Source organism: Panulirus ornatus, chromosome 56, assembly GCF_036320965.1.
Source record: "Panulirus ornatus isolate Po-2019 chromosome 56, ASM3632096v1, whole genome shotgun sequence".
In the NCBI taxonomy this organism is placed as follows: domain Eukaryota; kingdom Metazoa; phylum Arthropoda; class Malacostraca; order Decapoda; family Palinuridae; genus Panulirus; species Panulirus ornatus.
In genome coordinates this window covers 18,552,195-18,568,928 of record NC_092279.1, presented here as the reverse complement: position 1 = coordinate 18,568,928, position 16,734 = coordinate 18,552,195, and the positions used below count along the sequence as shown (strand labels likewise).

Here is a 16,734-nt window from a genome sequence, read left to right as displayed (position 1 = left end):
TATATATATGTGTGTGTGTATGTGTGCGTGAGTGAGAGTAATAAGGTGATGGTGGCCAGGATTAGGGCGTGGAGAGAGAGAGAGAGAGAGAGAGAGAGAGAGAGAGAGAGAGAGAGAGAGAGAGGTGTGGGTAAAGAGAGAGGAGATGGAAGCTGATGTGTGACTCCGGCATATATAGAGATAGCCGACGTTTTCACTTTTATTCGCACGGTTGCTGTCGCATCGGACGGTCTAGCTTGACGGGGGTAGTGAGAGCGGAGGACCTTCACCGAAGAACCTACAGAGGGGCGAACGGGTCTCCAGTCCCCTCACACAAACACACACCACACACGCGCTTCCCGTCTAGTCGAACTAGCGTCAAGTAAAGGAGGATTTGTATCGTCACACATCAGTCTAATCCTGCCAATCTAGATGTCAGGTACCTAAGAGATTAGTGAACAGTGCGTCAAGCAAACTCCAGAAGCGTACAGCAAGCGGTCTGCTCGCTTGAGTTCAAGCAACGTCTCCTCCAGAAGCGTACAGCAAGCGGTCTGCTCGCTTGAGTTCAAGCAACGTCTCCTCCAGAAGCGTACAGCAAGCGGTCTGCTCGCTTGAGTTCAAGCAACGTCTCCTCCAGAAGCGTACAGCAAGCGGTCTGCTCGCTTGAGTTCAAGCAACGTCTCCAAGATGAACCTATTCTTCCAACTCAAGGTGAGGAACCTTCTCTCTTGGATGTCTGGTTAAGTCTTTCTCGCAAGCATGAATTGAATGGAGGATTGATAAAAACGTCAGATAATATTCCACCTATCTAGATATTCCTACAAGGATGGTGATATCCTTTGGTTATGCACTAAATATAAAAAATTTCAATCGTGTCGCTTGAAAAACCAGGTTGTGATGGAGATTGTTCAATCCGTTCTGAAACTGGTGAATCCTTCGTGACAGAGACCTGTGTGGTACCAGAAGACAAGCGACGTGTTTATATTCTATATTTATATCATCTATTCCTCACCGACTGTGGTTGTTATATACTTGATTATCTTCACTGATAATTTGATATACTGATTATCGTGATGTCTTCTCCTTATGGTTAATGATAATCACTTTCGTTTCTAAGTTCAAGATTACGCATTTTTCCGGAAAAGTACTATCGTTTGCGTATTTTTTCGAATCGCAATATAATCTACTGGTCGAAAGATCATTAGCTTCTGTTGGACTTAACCATCATCGAACTTCTGGGTCTTAAAATGGACAGACAACTTGATACAGAATACTTCTAAAATCTTCACTGACCACACTATGGAGAAAGTAACTTGTTACTGGTTTCTCTGCGGCGAAACCATCAAGAAAACGAGTGATTTTCTCGAGAGGAAAGTACTACAAATAACCCAGGGGTTCTTCTGAGATGAGGTGACAAGTAGGGAGTCAGTCAGTAGTTTATTCCCCCTGGGGAGCTGGAGCGAAGTCGCCTACCCACGTCAAGATGAAGACCTCCACTTCGACGAAGACTGATGAAGTACTTCGAGTGCCACATACATGATCTTCATACAAAGCCGATGCGATGTCGTTTCTGGTGTGAGATCCTCAACCTCAAATACGTCTGAGTTCAACACTTCACGTTCCTCCTGGAGACGTCGGAGGCGCCAACACCTAAGTCTCATACGAGGACGCAGCGACGTCGTGCCTTTCGAGGTCCTCCTGCACTTCGACTAGGACTTCGCGTGTCTCCTTCCGCGGTCGGATGGGCCAACACCTCATCGTCACCACCTGACTTTCGCGTAGATTATTCACAGCACAGAATTTCCTGTCCTTACTTCCATATGATCACATCTGCTTATAAAACTATATATCACAAGCACTTATCGTTCAAATAACTCAAGAATACGATAATGAAACATTACGTATTGCCGGATAATTACTATGTACACCACATATTCTTTAATGAATTATCATATTAAGAATATGACCCATAATGAAAAATACAAAGACCACGGATTATATTTTGCACCATAGGATCATAACTGATTTAAAAGAATGAAGATCTTTCTAATTATCTTTTTTCTTTTTCGTATTACTTTATACTATATGTTGACTTGTGGTTAAGATGGCGTCTCGTTGCACAGACCTCGAACACGACTGTACGACCCTTAGGTATCACGGCCTGGTCTATGGCTGACCTGACCCTCAAGCTTAGGTCAAGAGGTCAAAAGTCGTGCTCAAGGAATGTACAGTCGTGCTCAAGGGATGTACAGTCGTGCTCAAGGGTCGTACCGTCGTGCTCAAGGGTCGTAACGTCGTGCTCAAGGGTCGTACCGTCGTCCTCAAGGGACGCACCGTCGTCCTCAAGGGTCGTACAGTCGCGCTCAAGGGTCGTAACGTCGTGCTCAAGGGCCGTACCGCCGTGCTACAGGGGCTAAATATCACGTTTTCTTTCATCACCAATTGTTTTGGTTTCCACAACGGCCGCCAGGTGGGGGAGAAGCCCGCACGAAAGGTCGTTACGCGGAAGACTAACGAGGATTGTCGACCGCAAATTGTACCGCAAAGACTGGCTCTTGTTGACCAACCGTAGTATATATATATATATATATATATATATATATATATATATATATACAGAAGCTCAGGTTTACCTCCCGTGGGGGGTTAGCTGTATACGTCGTCGACAGGGGAAGGAGCGCGCGTCAGTGCCAGATGAGGTGAGGTAGCGTTGCATGACTTGTGGAACCGGGGATGATGATGAATACTACAACGGAGGTGAAGGCTTAGCAGATCCCTCATGATGTGTTAGAGAATGTCAACTATATTTAGCTCTAGTTTCGTACACACACACACACACGCACACACACACACACACACACACACACACACATACATACATATATATATATATATATATATATATATATATATATATATATATATATATATATATATATATATATATATATATATATATATGCCATTTCCCGCTTTAGCGAAGTAGCATCAAGAACAGAGAACTGAGCCTTTGAGGGAAAATCCTCCCTTAGCCCCCTTCTCTGTTCCTTCTTTTGGAAAAGTAAAAAGTGGAAAGGAAGATTTCCAGCCCGCCGCTCCCTAGCCTTTTAGTCGCCTTCTACGGCACGCAGGAAATACGTGAGATTGAAACAGGGCATGTGTAGCATCTGGGATAAACCATGGAAAGTTTTGTGGGGCCTGGATGTGGAAAGGGAGCTGTGGTTTCGGTGCATTACACATGACAGTTAGATACTGAGTGTGAAGGAATGTGGCCTTTGTTGTTTTTTCCTAGCGTTACCTCGCCGGCGCGCGCGCGGGGAAGATGGGTGCTGTTTCATGTGTGGCGTGGTGGCGACGAAATGGAAGAAGGCAGCAAGTATGAATATGTACTTGTGTATATGTGTTTATGCCTTTGTATGTATATGTATGTATACGTTGAAGTGTATAGGTATGAATATGTGCGTGTGTGGACGTGTATGTTTATATATGTGTATGTGGGTGGGTTGGGCCATTCACTCTTCTGTTTCCTTGCACTACCTCGCTAACGCGGGAGACAGCGACTAAGCAAAAAAAAATAATATATATATATATATATATATATATATATATATATATATATATATATATATATATATATATATATATATATATAGAAAATTACATAAAGAACAAATCGTTCACGTTCAAACCATACATTCAAAAACATCTCCAAATAAAGCTAACACCACCTCCCTCCAGCTCTCAGCAAACATCATTGCCAGCGAATACAAAACCCATGAACGACCTTTCCTCGTAACCACCCAGCGGGTGAACACACGTGTGGCTCTTAAGTCATCAACAAGGCAATGATAGCAGCCCTTAAAGGCTCTGAACCACCATAAGCTTTTACACGTAACAGTCGAATTATTACGATAACTATCGTAACATCAAAGAGAATCCTGACGTGAAACACCAATCGATTTATGGCATCGTAACTTATTATTTTTCCCAGGGAGGGCAACAGTCTTCTAGCGAGATATACTGCCTGGTCGTGTATAGTCACGTCGTCGTGTTATTGTCATGCTAAGTGGTGGTTTAATGACTGGTTCCAAACAGTTCATTGTAGGGGGGATATTTACGATAGCCGGGAGACTGGCTCAAGGGAAGAAGAGATAACGGAAGGTAAGGCTAGTGGATCGCAGTGTGTGGGCAAGGCACCAATTTCATTTTTTTTTTCCAGGTAGGCCTCCACTTTCGCTCGGTCTTATCAGTCTACTTCTTTTCTTGGTATCGCGAGATTTCAAAGTCGTCGATAAACTTTTCTTACACTTGAGATCTTCCTTATACCACCGGCCACACGAATCATCATTGAAGCATCGGATTTCAAGTCTCTGACGCCACTGCCGGTGATCTTATGTTAGGCTGGAGTTTAATTCCTCCTCCCGTTCCTGCCGCTGAATACGATGGTAACGCGTAACCGCGAGACTTAATCGCTCGACAGATTTTCTTGAAATGGTTGTCATTGCACCGTTTTGATGCCTGGGTGCTTTCCCCCTCAAGCACCAGCCTCAAGCACAGATGTGCTGGCTTCTTCAAGCATCACTCACACGCTTTGATGGTAGCCTCAAACCGACGCTTCCACGTTTGGATGGTTTTTTTTTTCCCCTTCCCAAGCATCGCGTGTTTGTTCGCGCCGACGCTTTTGCCTGTTTCACAGACATCAGAGCTCAGGGAAGTGAAAGGATGGTTGTTACAGCTACGGAACGTGGATTACAGTCACCGTTCTTCTGCACAGTCAGCGTGGATTAGAGGCTTCACGGATTAGAACGAGTCATTATTAGAGTGAGTATGAAGCGTAGAGTGTGGATTACAGCAAGCGTGGATTACAGTGAGTGTGTATTAAAGTGAATATTTGTATCGCGAAGAGCGTGGATGACAGCGGTAATGGGTTGTATTGAGCACTGTTCACTGTAACTATGGATTACAGTGAGCATGCACTGCTGTGATCATGAACTAGGTTGTGAATTTTAAGGAGGTTCTCTAGACTATATTAACACCAAGAGATGCCTGCCTCACACTACCGTCTCGCTGTAACCCCAAGAACCAGGCGATGGAACCGCTGAAAACCCAGCGGTTCCAGAGCACAAGGTATAGATGTAACGCTTACAAGTATAACTTGAGGTTTTTGTGGATTGCTCTGATGAACTGAATGTATGAATGTATGTCATCATAACCGCACTCCTTCGTCCACTACGTCCTCAGGAGGACACCAGAGTTGGACCTTCGGTGTAGAATATTTTTTCCAGCAGCGAAGACATTGGAAAAAAAAATAAGAAGCCATACTTCCTATAATGCAGACTTTAGTTGAGAATCTTAAACACCTACTCACTCACCTACCGACCCACCTAAACACACACACTCTACAAAAGCAGTCCTCTACTGCTATACAACAAAAGACTTCCTGGCTGTAGATCGGGAGTCTTCTGTAGAAGCGAACTTCGTCTGAGAGTTACACATAGTCATAACAGTTATGAAAATAAAGTTATGCAGACGAGCGAATACACGGACGTAGCATAATGGATTATAACACAAAAGGCATAATGGATTATAACACATAAATGGTATCAAAGAGCATGAAATATATTCATATGAGGTAACAAAACAAATAATCCCAAGTTATTCAACAGACAGCAGAAACCAACTCGATTGAAATATCGTGCCAACTTCGAGAAAGTGACTACGAACGATTCGTGCGATGGAAGAAGACATGTTGCTAATTACTGTGCTCCCGGGGCGATGGTGACTGTAAACTGCAGCGGCCGAGCTGAACGTGCGTGAAAGTGAAGGAAAGTGACCAAACGATGGGAAACAAAATATCTTCTGCCGATTAGAGAAAATACTCTTATTCTTTTTCTTTTATCTTTCTTTCTTGACTTTTATTTTGTTTAAATTCTAATTCACATAAAGTCTTTGTGACAAAATCAACTGGAAGCATTAAAATTTGAAAGGAGGTGTATCCTAGTATTCTACGACTTGACCCACAAAGCTAACGTAATTTACAATCTTTAATTCAGAGATCAATCAATTTGGACCAATACTCAAAGACAATATGAGATGGATCAAAATTTTGAATATGGAATCGAACATGGTTAAGTTAACTTCACGTCATTCATTTTCAATGATCAAAACACGAAACAAGCAATTATCTGAGATTAGATGGCAATAACTATCAAACTCTCAGAGATAAAAATTTTTTTTATCAATATTATCATTATCATCTCAAGTTCCATCTTGGAGATTTTCATTTCGGGTCCGTAAAGAGGCTGTAATGTCCGAGGTATATATATTCCCACAAGTCTTATACATGAATCCAGATATCAAACATTATAATTAAATATATAATTCATCATTCACTAGTCAAAGAAAGGAGTGAAAGAAGCAACGGCTGGTCCAGACGAGTACATAAATAAATTGCCAACATTCAAGACAAATTCATGCGATATCTAAGATTTTTGATCTGGTGTCTTGCCATATGATTTGTACATTGTAAATGTGTATGTGTGTTGAATGAAGTGACTAAATTGCTTTACAATACCACCAGACATCACATGGTGTCTACAAAACACAACTACACATTACTAGTCACTTCTATAAGTCGGCTAGGCATCCTCCAAACATCCTACAAGCCAAAAAAGACATCACTTAACATACTTCTAACTCCTATAAGCCGACCAGACCAGACACCACCAGTCATACTCCTACAAGCCGACCAGACATCACCAAACACATTCCTACAAGCCCACCAGACCAGACACCACCAGTCACACTCCTACAAGCCGACCAGACATCACCAAACACACTCCTACAAGCCAACCAGACATTAACCAGAGATTTCCCGACTTCGACCAAACAACGAAGAAGAATATACTCCGTCATGCACACCTGGGTTATAATAACCAGACATCCTTGTGACATCTAGGCGCCGTCGTTGTAAACGCGGCAGTGAAAGGAAAGGCGAAAGAGGCGCTCTTCTCTCGTGCTGGAGAGCTAGGCTTCCGTTGTTAGCTGCAGATGACACCAGGTTTTCCCCCGCATTAGAAAGCGATGCAATATGGTATCGAGAATCGTTTGCGGCAGCTGGCGTTTGGGAAATCATAGCTTTCGTAGCTGGGAAATACCTGTTTTCTATTGTAATGGTGTTCATGGACAATGTCGTCTTTCTATTTTGGATTTAAAGGAAGTAAATCAAGATGTTTCAGTGCAAGTTTTCTTACTGTTTCCTGTCCATTAATTTTCTGAGTGGTTGTGAAGTGGTATGAGGTGGGGGTAAGAGGGGCTACAATGCTTATATCTTTGAGCGATGGTATGTCCTTAAAGTATGACGGATTCTTAACTTTGGACCTGAATGCTAACTTAAGATTACACACACACACACACACACACACACACACTTGTGGCTAGCTCGTCCGCACTGGCGCGCTCTATCTCCACCCCTATCATTAAACGTCTTCTACGTTACCTTGAGACTCAGGAAATCACGGTACTCCACTCCACTGACCTCGCATCATCACTACACACCCCTACACCCACACACACAACTTTCGTCGCTTCTGACACCTTGTGAAAGCCGATGGTGACGTAACGTCTATCACCACCACCATCTTTCGTTCGGAAGTATAGAAATCAAATTGGATGCTCATTGTACTACGAGTTGATGTGATTCGTTACGCACGAAATAGATGATGAAACGAAATCCGGCTGCGTCATTTTCACGCGAAGGGAAATTAAGTGATTATGTAACTGAGTACTGTTAGGGGAGCATGAATGACGGGGTGAATGTGTGGAATGAATAATGGTTTTTGGCGGAGGAATATTCAGATCACAGTTCTCCTTCACTTTCCCTTGCGTCCTTGTGACCTGTTGGATTTAATGGTTAATAACAGTTAATAGCCAATAACTCAGAATGCAAAACATGTACGTTAGATTTATAGATAAAGAATTCGTTAAAAGAAATCGTATATTTGTCTCGCAAAATCCTTTGGCCCATAGGCTGGTAGCTGCCGCCCAAGCGTGTTGTCAAGTCGCAATTTTTCGTAATAATTTTCCCTTTGAAAACATCCCATTATAACCACATATACCACGATTGTTATAACCATCGGAACCATCTTACGCATTAAGGAAAATGCTGTCATCACTTAGCTATACACGATAGTTTCAGTTTAGTTCATTTCCTTTTTCGTCTCTTGGTAATGAGTGTTTGAAATTTGACTGTTGGTCCTTAATAGTATTTCATAAATATTACATAATTTGTTTTTGCGACACAAGATATTGTAAACACTGCTTTCTCCATTGTTTGTGGTTTTAAATGACAAAAGAAATTAAAAAAAGATAATTAATGTACAGTGACAAGCGATATTTGAAATATCATGCAGAAAGCTCAACATCTATATACACCAAATATTATGACAAGAAATTTTTACGAATCATACTTTCTAGATAAGTGACACTGTGACTGAGATAGATTATCTCTATTATGTAATTAAAGCTATCACCTTGCAGTTATTAAAGTTTAGTATAAAAAACGGAATAATAACAACAGTAATGATGATGATAATAATCATAATGATAATAATAATGATAATAATAATAATAATAATAATAATAATAATAATAATAATAATAGTGAAACTACAACAACTACTACTACTGCTTCTATATACTGATAATTCTAATGGGAGGCACAAGGTAGACCTTTAAAGATGTACAGTGTGTTCATAGGAAGATGCTCAGAGTAAATGATACAATGAATTAGGAATGAGCAAAACTGATCATATTGGAAAATCTCTCATTGCATATCCCTAACGAGGGAGAATCCTCTATTACGGCATGTGAAGAGATGTTCCTGTCTCAGTGAGAGGTATGTCTCTCTCTCTCTCTCTCTCTCTCTCTCTCTCTCTCTCTCTCTCTCTCTCTCTCTCTCTCTCTCTCTCTCTGAGCTACTCCACCCTTCCAACCAACCATCCGGGCTCGCTCTAACGGATTCTTGAGAAGCGCTGGGAGGGAATCTCTTCTCTCCCCCCCAACCCTCCCTGCTTTACTGTTATGAAACCCAGTCACACATCACAACAATGCAGAAGACGCGCTCTCACCATCCAGCATGATTCGGCCAGATGGGGAATACACTCTCCTTTCACACACACACACACACATAAACTCTTCACGCTGTCGCCTGCCACCGTTCCAACTATTACTCTACTTATATTTCGAACGCCTTGAGGAGGTAACAGTTACTCTGTACACGGTAGTTTAACAGTGGGAAATCGACTACTGTGGTTAACTACTTATGTATGCAACGCTAGACAAGATGTTTTTTTTTCTTTTTTGATTCGCTTGATCTGCTTCGAAGCAGTTGTGTTTATTTTGTTTATCTCCATATTTAGTTCCTCTGTTATCCGATTTACTCCTATCATACAATATGTATTTTCTTTTTTATCAATACCATCTACGCTGGAAAAAGAGCTGTGGCGTGTACATGAATATCACAAACCACAGTTTTCTAGAAAACTTATTTTTTCTTTTATTTCCACGTCGATTCAAGTTCCTCACAATAGCCATATTCATACTTGATTAATTCGTAGTTCCATTACTCATAAGCAACTGATTTTGCTGCCTTAGCAGAACACGTTGATTGTTTTTACACTGATTTTTGTGTATTAAGTATCCTACAAATGCACCATCTTCCCAAGACTTATCAAGTGTCTGGAACAAATGTTGATTCGAAGTTATCTGCTACATGGCTGCTTACTGAAAGTCCAAACTCGTTGTGGAAAGCGAGTGAATTTGTATGGTTACGTAAGAAAGGTATTCATGAACTGGGTAAGCGACCATCATCACGGAAAGTCTTATATTTGTTCTCAACTCTTGTATCGTTCGAAAATCATTGCTATCTATCCTTTGAGTTATCTTAAAAACTTATTTCAAGATACACTCACACCTAACTACAGTAGTGGAAAACTTAGGTTATTTTATGTTGACAGTTTTACCTCACTTCACACAAAGTTGACAACAAAATGATTCAAGAGTTTTGATCCGTGAAACAAAAAGGTACCGCGAGGATCCTCGCTCTGCCCTGGTGCACACCAGTGCGTCATGCGTGCGCATGAATACTCCAACCTCGGCGACTGTGGGCAGGAATGTCGTCGATGGCATAAAGGGACGTCAGGCAAAGCCACAATCACTTGTGTGTGGATGCGTCACTAGCGAGTCATTGATTACCTAATCCTAGTAAATATCTGTGTGGTGTTTTGTTTGACATTATCTACGAAAAGCGCGAGTGATTGATTACCTAATCCTAGTAAATATCTGTGTGGTGTTTTGTTTGATATTATCTACGAAAAGCGCGAGTGATTGATTACCTAATCCTAGTAAATATCTGTGTGGTGTTTTGTTTGATATTATCTACGAAAAGCGCGAGTGATTGATTACCTAATCCTAGTAAATATCTCTGTGTTGTTTTGTTTGACATTATCTACGAAAAGCGCGAGTGATTGATTATCTAATCCTAGTAAATATATGTGTGTTGTTTTGTTTGACACTATCTACGAAAAGCTATTTTTTGTCTGTTTTTCATGTTTTTCACAATAAGAATTCTTTAAGCTAAAAATAACAGTGGATAGTTTCTGATTCTCTCTGGTCTACGCAGTCTGGCTTCCTATAGTATTAGATAGCTTTTGAACTGATGTTCTTTTATCATATAATCATCAGTTACGTTTCTGTTTCGTAAAAAGTGACTTACAATATTCAGTGTTGTGTAATCTGATGTCTGACTGCTTACTGGAAGTTGTATAGCCTCAGTGTCATTTCTATCCAGTCGAGGATGAGTGATCTAACACTGTAAGATAACGCAGATTTATGGACTAAGAACTGTGCAAAAAAAAGAAAAAGAAAAAGCTCTCGTTTTCCACACGATAGCGATATCTTTCGATATTAGCGAAGGGCAAGGCCTAGGCCACGGCAGAAAGCCTACGGGCAAAGATATTGCATTTGACGATAATAATATCAAAATTTTAAGGTTTTTGACGATACTAATTTTAAAATTTTAAGGTTCCTGACGATACTATTTTTGAATTTTACGGTTTTGGACGATACCGATTTTAAGATTTTCAGGTTTTCACGATACTAATTTTAGAATTTTAAGGTTTTTCATGATACTAATTTTAAAATTTTAAGTTTTTATTTTACGATAATGATTATAATTTTTTTTTTCTTTTTCTTTTCCAGGTATTACTAGTGGTGATGCTTCTTCTGGTCTTGTGCCTCGACGTGTCTGAGGAATCCCGCCCAAGACCCTTGCGACACAGACCCAGACCGCGTCCCGCAAAGAGACCCCAGAGGCCTCACAAACCACGCCCTCACAAGCCAAGGCCCAACTACAAGACACCACCAAAGAAACCTGAACCAAGTTACGGTCCACCTGCAAAAGCCCCGAGTTACGGTCCACCACCTAAGGCCCCGAGTTACGGTCCACCTCCAAAGGCCCCGAGTTACGGTCCACCTCCAAAGGCCCAGAGTTACGGTCCACCTCCAAAGGCCCCGAGTTACGGTCCACCTCCAAAGGCCCCGAGTTACGGTCCACCACCTAAGGCCCCGAGTTACGGTCCACCACCTAAGGCCCCGAGTTACGGTCCGCCTCCAAAGGCCCCGAGTTACGGTCCACCCCCTAAGGCTCCAAGTCCCAGTTATGGACCGCCGAAGAAGGCCCCGAGTTATGGGCCACCTCCAAAGGCTCCAAGCTCCATTTACGGCCCACCTAAAAAGGCCCCAGGTCCTAGCTACGGCCCTCCTCCCAAGGCCCCAAGCCCGAGTCATGGGGCGCCTGAAGGCCCGGGTTACGGGTACGGTCCTCCAAAATCATCCAGTATCGTGAAAAGTCCTTCGGCTGGCTACGGGAAGCCCCCCAGCAGTGGGTATAGCTCCTCTCCTCCGGCGGCTCCGACCAATAGCTACGACCCACCCAAGAGCGGGTATGGCCCGCCCAAAGGAGATTCCACCTACGAGCCGGTGTTCCCGCCTTTCCCATCCTTCGACGATATTGCAGGTTCCTACGGCGCCCCGCTGTCATCTTCTGAGTCATATTCTGCCCCGGCCCCAGCACCCTCATATTCTGCCCCGGCCCCGGCACCTTCATATTCTGCCCCGGCCCCGGCACCTTCATATTCTGCCCCGGCCCCATCACCCTCGTATTCTGCCCCGGCCCCGGCACCTTCATATTCTGCCCCGGCCCCGGCACCTTCATATTCTGCCCCGGCTCCAGCACCCTCATATTCTGCCCCACCAGCCCCAGCACCCTCATATTCTGCCCCTGCTCCAGCTCCCTCATATTCTGCCCCTGCTCCAGCTCCCTCATATTCTGCCCCGGCCCCGGCACCTTCATATTCTGCCCCGGCTCCAGCTCCCTCATATTCTGCCCCTGCTCCAGCTCCCTCTTATTCTGCCCCTGCCCCAGCTCCCTCATATTCTGCTCCGGCCCCGGCACCTTCATATTCTGCCCCAGCACCAGCTCCCTCATATTCTGCCCCACCAGCTCCAGCTCCCTCTTATTCTGCCCCTGCCCCAGCTCCCTCATATTCTGCCCCAGCACCAGCTCCCTCATATTCTGCCCCACCAGCCCCAGCTCCCTCATATTCTGCCCCAGCCCCAGCTCCCTCATATTCTGCCCCACCAGCCCCAGCTCCCTCATATTCTGCCCCTCCTGCCCCAGCTCCCTCATATTCTGCCCCGGCCCCAGCACCTTCATATTCTGCCCCTCCTGCCCCAGCTCCCTCATATTCTGCCCCACCAGCTCCCTCGTATTCCGCCCCTGCCCCAGCTCCCTCATATTCTGCCCCAGCTCCAGCTCCCTCATATTCTGCCCCTCCTGCCCCAGCTCCCTCATATTCTGCCCCAGCCCCAGCCCCCTCATATTCTGCCCCAGCTCCAGCCCCCTCATATTCTGCCCCACCAGCCCCAGCTCCCTCATATTCTGCCCCTCCTGCCCCAGCTCCCTCATATTCAGCCCCAGCTCCAGCTCCCTCATATTCTGCCCCACCAGCTCCAGCTCCCTCATATTCTGCCCCAGCCCCATCTCCCTCTTACTCTGCCCCTGCCCCAGCTCCCTCATATTCTGCCCCACCAGCCCCCTCATATTCTGCCCCTGCACCGGCACCTTCTTACTCTGCCCCAGCGCCAACATACTCCCCACCATCTCCATCACGTTCTTACTCCCCGCCATCTGGGGTGAAGGACCAGAGCTACAGACCTCCGCCCTCACCCCCACTACCTCTCGATACCGAAGCGGCGATACCCACGAAAACATACGGTGTCCCCACGTACGCTCCCGCCCCAGCGGCGGGCTACGGAAACCCCTCGCCACAAGCCTCAGAAGGCTACCAGACTCCCTCGAAAGGGAATCACAACTCACAACAAGGGACGGGTAATTACGGGAACAATTTCTTCAAGGACGATTTCAACTTCCCGTCTTTCGCCGATCTGTTCGCTGACGATGAGTGGGGCGATAAAGTCCAGTCCTAAGATCGTTATATCGCACGTATCGCCCCTTAAGGCGATGCATGCAGCAATATCGCAGCGATTGCCTTCAAACCGGTGTATAATAGAGGAGCGATCGCGTTCAAAACGGTGTATATTTCGCAGCGATCGCGTTCAAGACGGTGTATAATATCACAGCGATCGCGTTCAAGACGGTGTATAAAATCGCAGCGATCGCCTTCAAGACGGTGTATAATATCGCAGCGATCGCGTTCAAGACGGTGTGTAATATCGCCGCGATCGCGTTCAAGACGGTGTATAATATCACAGCGTCGCGTTCAAGGCAGTGTGTAATATCGCAGCGATCGCGTTCAAGACGGAGTATAATATCACAGCGTCGCGTTCAAGGCAGTGTGTAATATCGCAGCGATCGCCTTCAGGACGGTGTATAATATCGTAGTGATCGCCATCAAAATGAGATATTCATAATACTACTGGGGAGAATATATGATTGTCTCATTCAACAAGAGTTCGAATCCCTCCCAACTCATGATACATACAGTAGACCGAGTTACCGAAATCCCAGACCTCGTCAGAGGGACACGAAAGTATATTACAGTATCATTTTCCTTTTTTATATATCCCCCCCCGCAAAGGAGTTGCGAAGTTTCCCATAACCTTACCAAAGCTTTGTTTCCTAGTCATAGTTCATACCAGTATAGCCAGACCTTATATAAAGAAGGGTAAATTCACGTTATATACACAGACACGAATATAGCACAACGAGCGCGCTTTCGTACAACGCATGATCCCCTTCCACAGTAGAAGCTCTGATGTCTCTTGTGAGGGAGTTGAATGCATTCAGCTCACACACACACAAGTGGTAAGGGGTTTGAATCCTGCTGTCGGAAGGCATGAGGCATTCATTACATAAACAATATTTTTCAAGATCAAAATCGACCCATCTAGAATGGTAATTATAGCCAGTAAAATCGACATCTTCATATACGAGAGGAAAAATAACGAAAGATGAGATGATATTGTGGCTCAGAAAATAGTCCTCGGTTCACCTGGTTTCACAAATAAAAAAAAAAAATATGATATATCCCAACCAACCAACCCACTAACCAAACGGCCAACCGACCAACCAAACCACTAACCAACCAACCAACCAACCAACCCAACGGCTTCCGATGCGCACCAACCCTTTTAAACTCCCGCCTTCAAACACACTGCGTCAGCCACCCGCTGGAGACATAACCACTCAAGTTCAGCTGACCGTTCGTGTCCAAGACGCCCGCCGTTAACAACACGTTCAGCAAAGCTCAAGAGTTTAGATATGACTACACAAAGTCAAAACAAATGACATGACATTATACAATCGTAGGGATAGGATATCCTGGGCAGTAGGGTCCCCATTTCATGAAAAACGACTCTGGATTGCACCCGAATCTCTACGTAAACCACCACCTCCTCACCCACGGACATGAATATAACTACTAAATTCATGAAAACAAAACACACACTTTGAGAGTCTACTTACACACTGAAATAAGTGAAGAATAAGAGCGAATCCTTCAGAAGCGATGTGTAAACAAGGGTTGCACGCGTGTTCACTAGGCTTGTGTATACGACACACTGGAGGCAAGTCTCCCGGTTCGAATCTTACGTTTTAAAAAATTGAGGACCTGTTGTTAGGCCGCGAGGAAGAGAACTTATGCTTCCTTTAAATGCTGATAAAGATATCTTTATCTGAGAATAACTGAACTTTATTTACCCGTGGACGATGAAATTTGGAACCTAGTTAGCTTAGAAGTTGTGTGTACTTGACTGTGATTGGCTGAGAAGAGCTGTTTGAGGACGGTAGTTGGTGCGCCCAGAAGGCGGTTGTTTAGGTGTCGTTAGGATGTGTATTTAAGTTCCCCGTTTTCGTTAAATGGATCAGGGGCGCCATTGTTACACACACACACATTTAATATATATATATATGCATATATATCACACGTCTTTCAACAGTGCGGTACACCATTGATAAGATTCACTGTGCAATTTGTGTGCATCATGAATGACACTTCAGTTCTTATCGATTGCATTCCATCTGTGAACCTCCCTCCATAATAACTTTTGTCACCACATACACCCACGAGATACGAGGTTCACCCAACTGTATTCCTGACGCTGTATTTTGCTGTACCCAACAGGGCCGAGGTACCTGCTTGAGACCATTGTATTGTTACAGGAGCAGGTGAATTGATAGCCTGGTTCTCTGAATTAGCAGGAATTGATTTCATTTGTTATAGTTTACTTTGTAATCAATTTCTTTATTGCCTGTTTATCAGCTGTTCCTTGAGTGGCGGTCATAAACTGCTCGTATATTACAAAGATTGTTTTACTGTTTCATATATGCCTTTTGTCATCATTTCATATTTTGTATAATTTTACCCACTGTTCCAGTTATGCATTTTGTCATCACTGAATCACCTTCAGGTGTGTGTGTGTGTGTGTGTGCTGTTTAAGCAGGAATGTGTATCTGGTGTTTGAGCAGGTATGTGTGTCTGGTGTATGAACACATGTTTCTGGTGTATGAACAGGTGTGTGTGTGTGTGTGTGTGTGTGTGTGTGTGCCTAACGTTCCAAGCTGTGAATCAAACATAAATGGTTCCTTGTTGACTTTTATCTTAATGTAAACAACACCAAGTTATGACTTACACAGACTAGTTTTTATCACCATGTTTTTCACCCATGTGGCCTTCTTAAATTGCTGTGATAGTTTTGGGTGGAATTCCCATGTATATACTGTGTGGTTTTGGACTATGTAGTGTACGTTTAAGATTTTTGTTGTTGTAGTTCACAATAAAAAAAAAAAGATGTCACCTAAAAGTATTTTTTTTGTAACCTAAGACGTGTGTGTGCGTGTGTGTGTGTGTGTGTGTGTGTGTGTGTGTGTAAGAGGCTGGAATTACGAAGGGATGCAAGATCTTCATTCTTTGTATCCAGAACGAAGTAAATTCAGAGAGAGAGAGAGAGACAATCTATATTACTTTCTGCTGTCAGTTAATTACTGTAGCATTTGTGTTGTTATGTAGCTTGGGAATGGTACTGTGATATTACGTATTATCTCGAGATGCTTAATTTCTTCTTTGAAATCTCTGAAGGGTTGGGAGAGGAAAGAGAGAGAGAGAGAGAGAGAGAGAGAGAGAGAGAGAGAGAGAGAGAGAGAGAGAGAGAGAGGACAATCTGTCGATATAATTA

The 16,734-nt window shown here is 43.8% G+C and overlaps 1 protein-coding gene across 1 annotated transcript; it reads left to right on the top strand.

The window, feature by feature from the left end:
* The first annotated feature begins 222 nt into the window (after positions 1 to 222).
* On the top strand, positions 223 to 16,696 carry LOC139765986 (uncharacterized). The gene is made up of 2 exons (XM_071694019.1): positions 223 to 690; positions 11,239 to 16,696. The coding sequence occupies exons 1-2, from the start codon at positions 667 to 669 to the stop codon at positions 13,525 to 13,527; spliced, it is 2,313 nt and encodes a 770-aa protein (XP_071550120.1). The 5' UTR covers positions 223 to 666; the 3' UTR covers positions 13,528 to 16,696.
* Positions 16,697 to 16,734: the final 38 nt, after the last annotated feature.

Coding starts and splice junctions, on each gene's coding strand:
- LOC139765986 (XM_071694019.1), top strand. CDS start 667: ATGAACCTATTCTTCCAACTCAAG. Junction 691..11,238: donor ACCTATTCTTCCAACTCAAG/GTGAGGAACCTT, acceptor TTTCTTTTCCAG/GTATTACTAGTGGTGATGCT.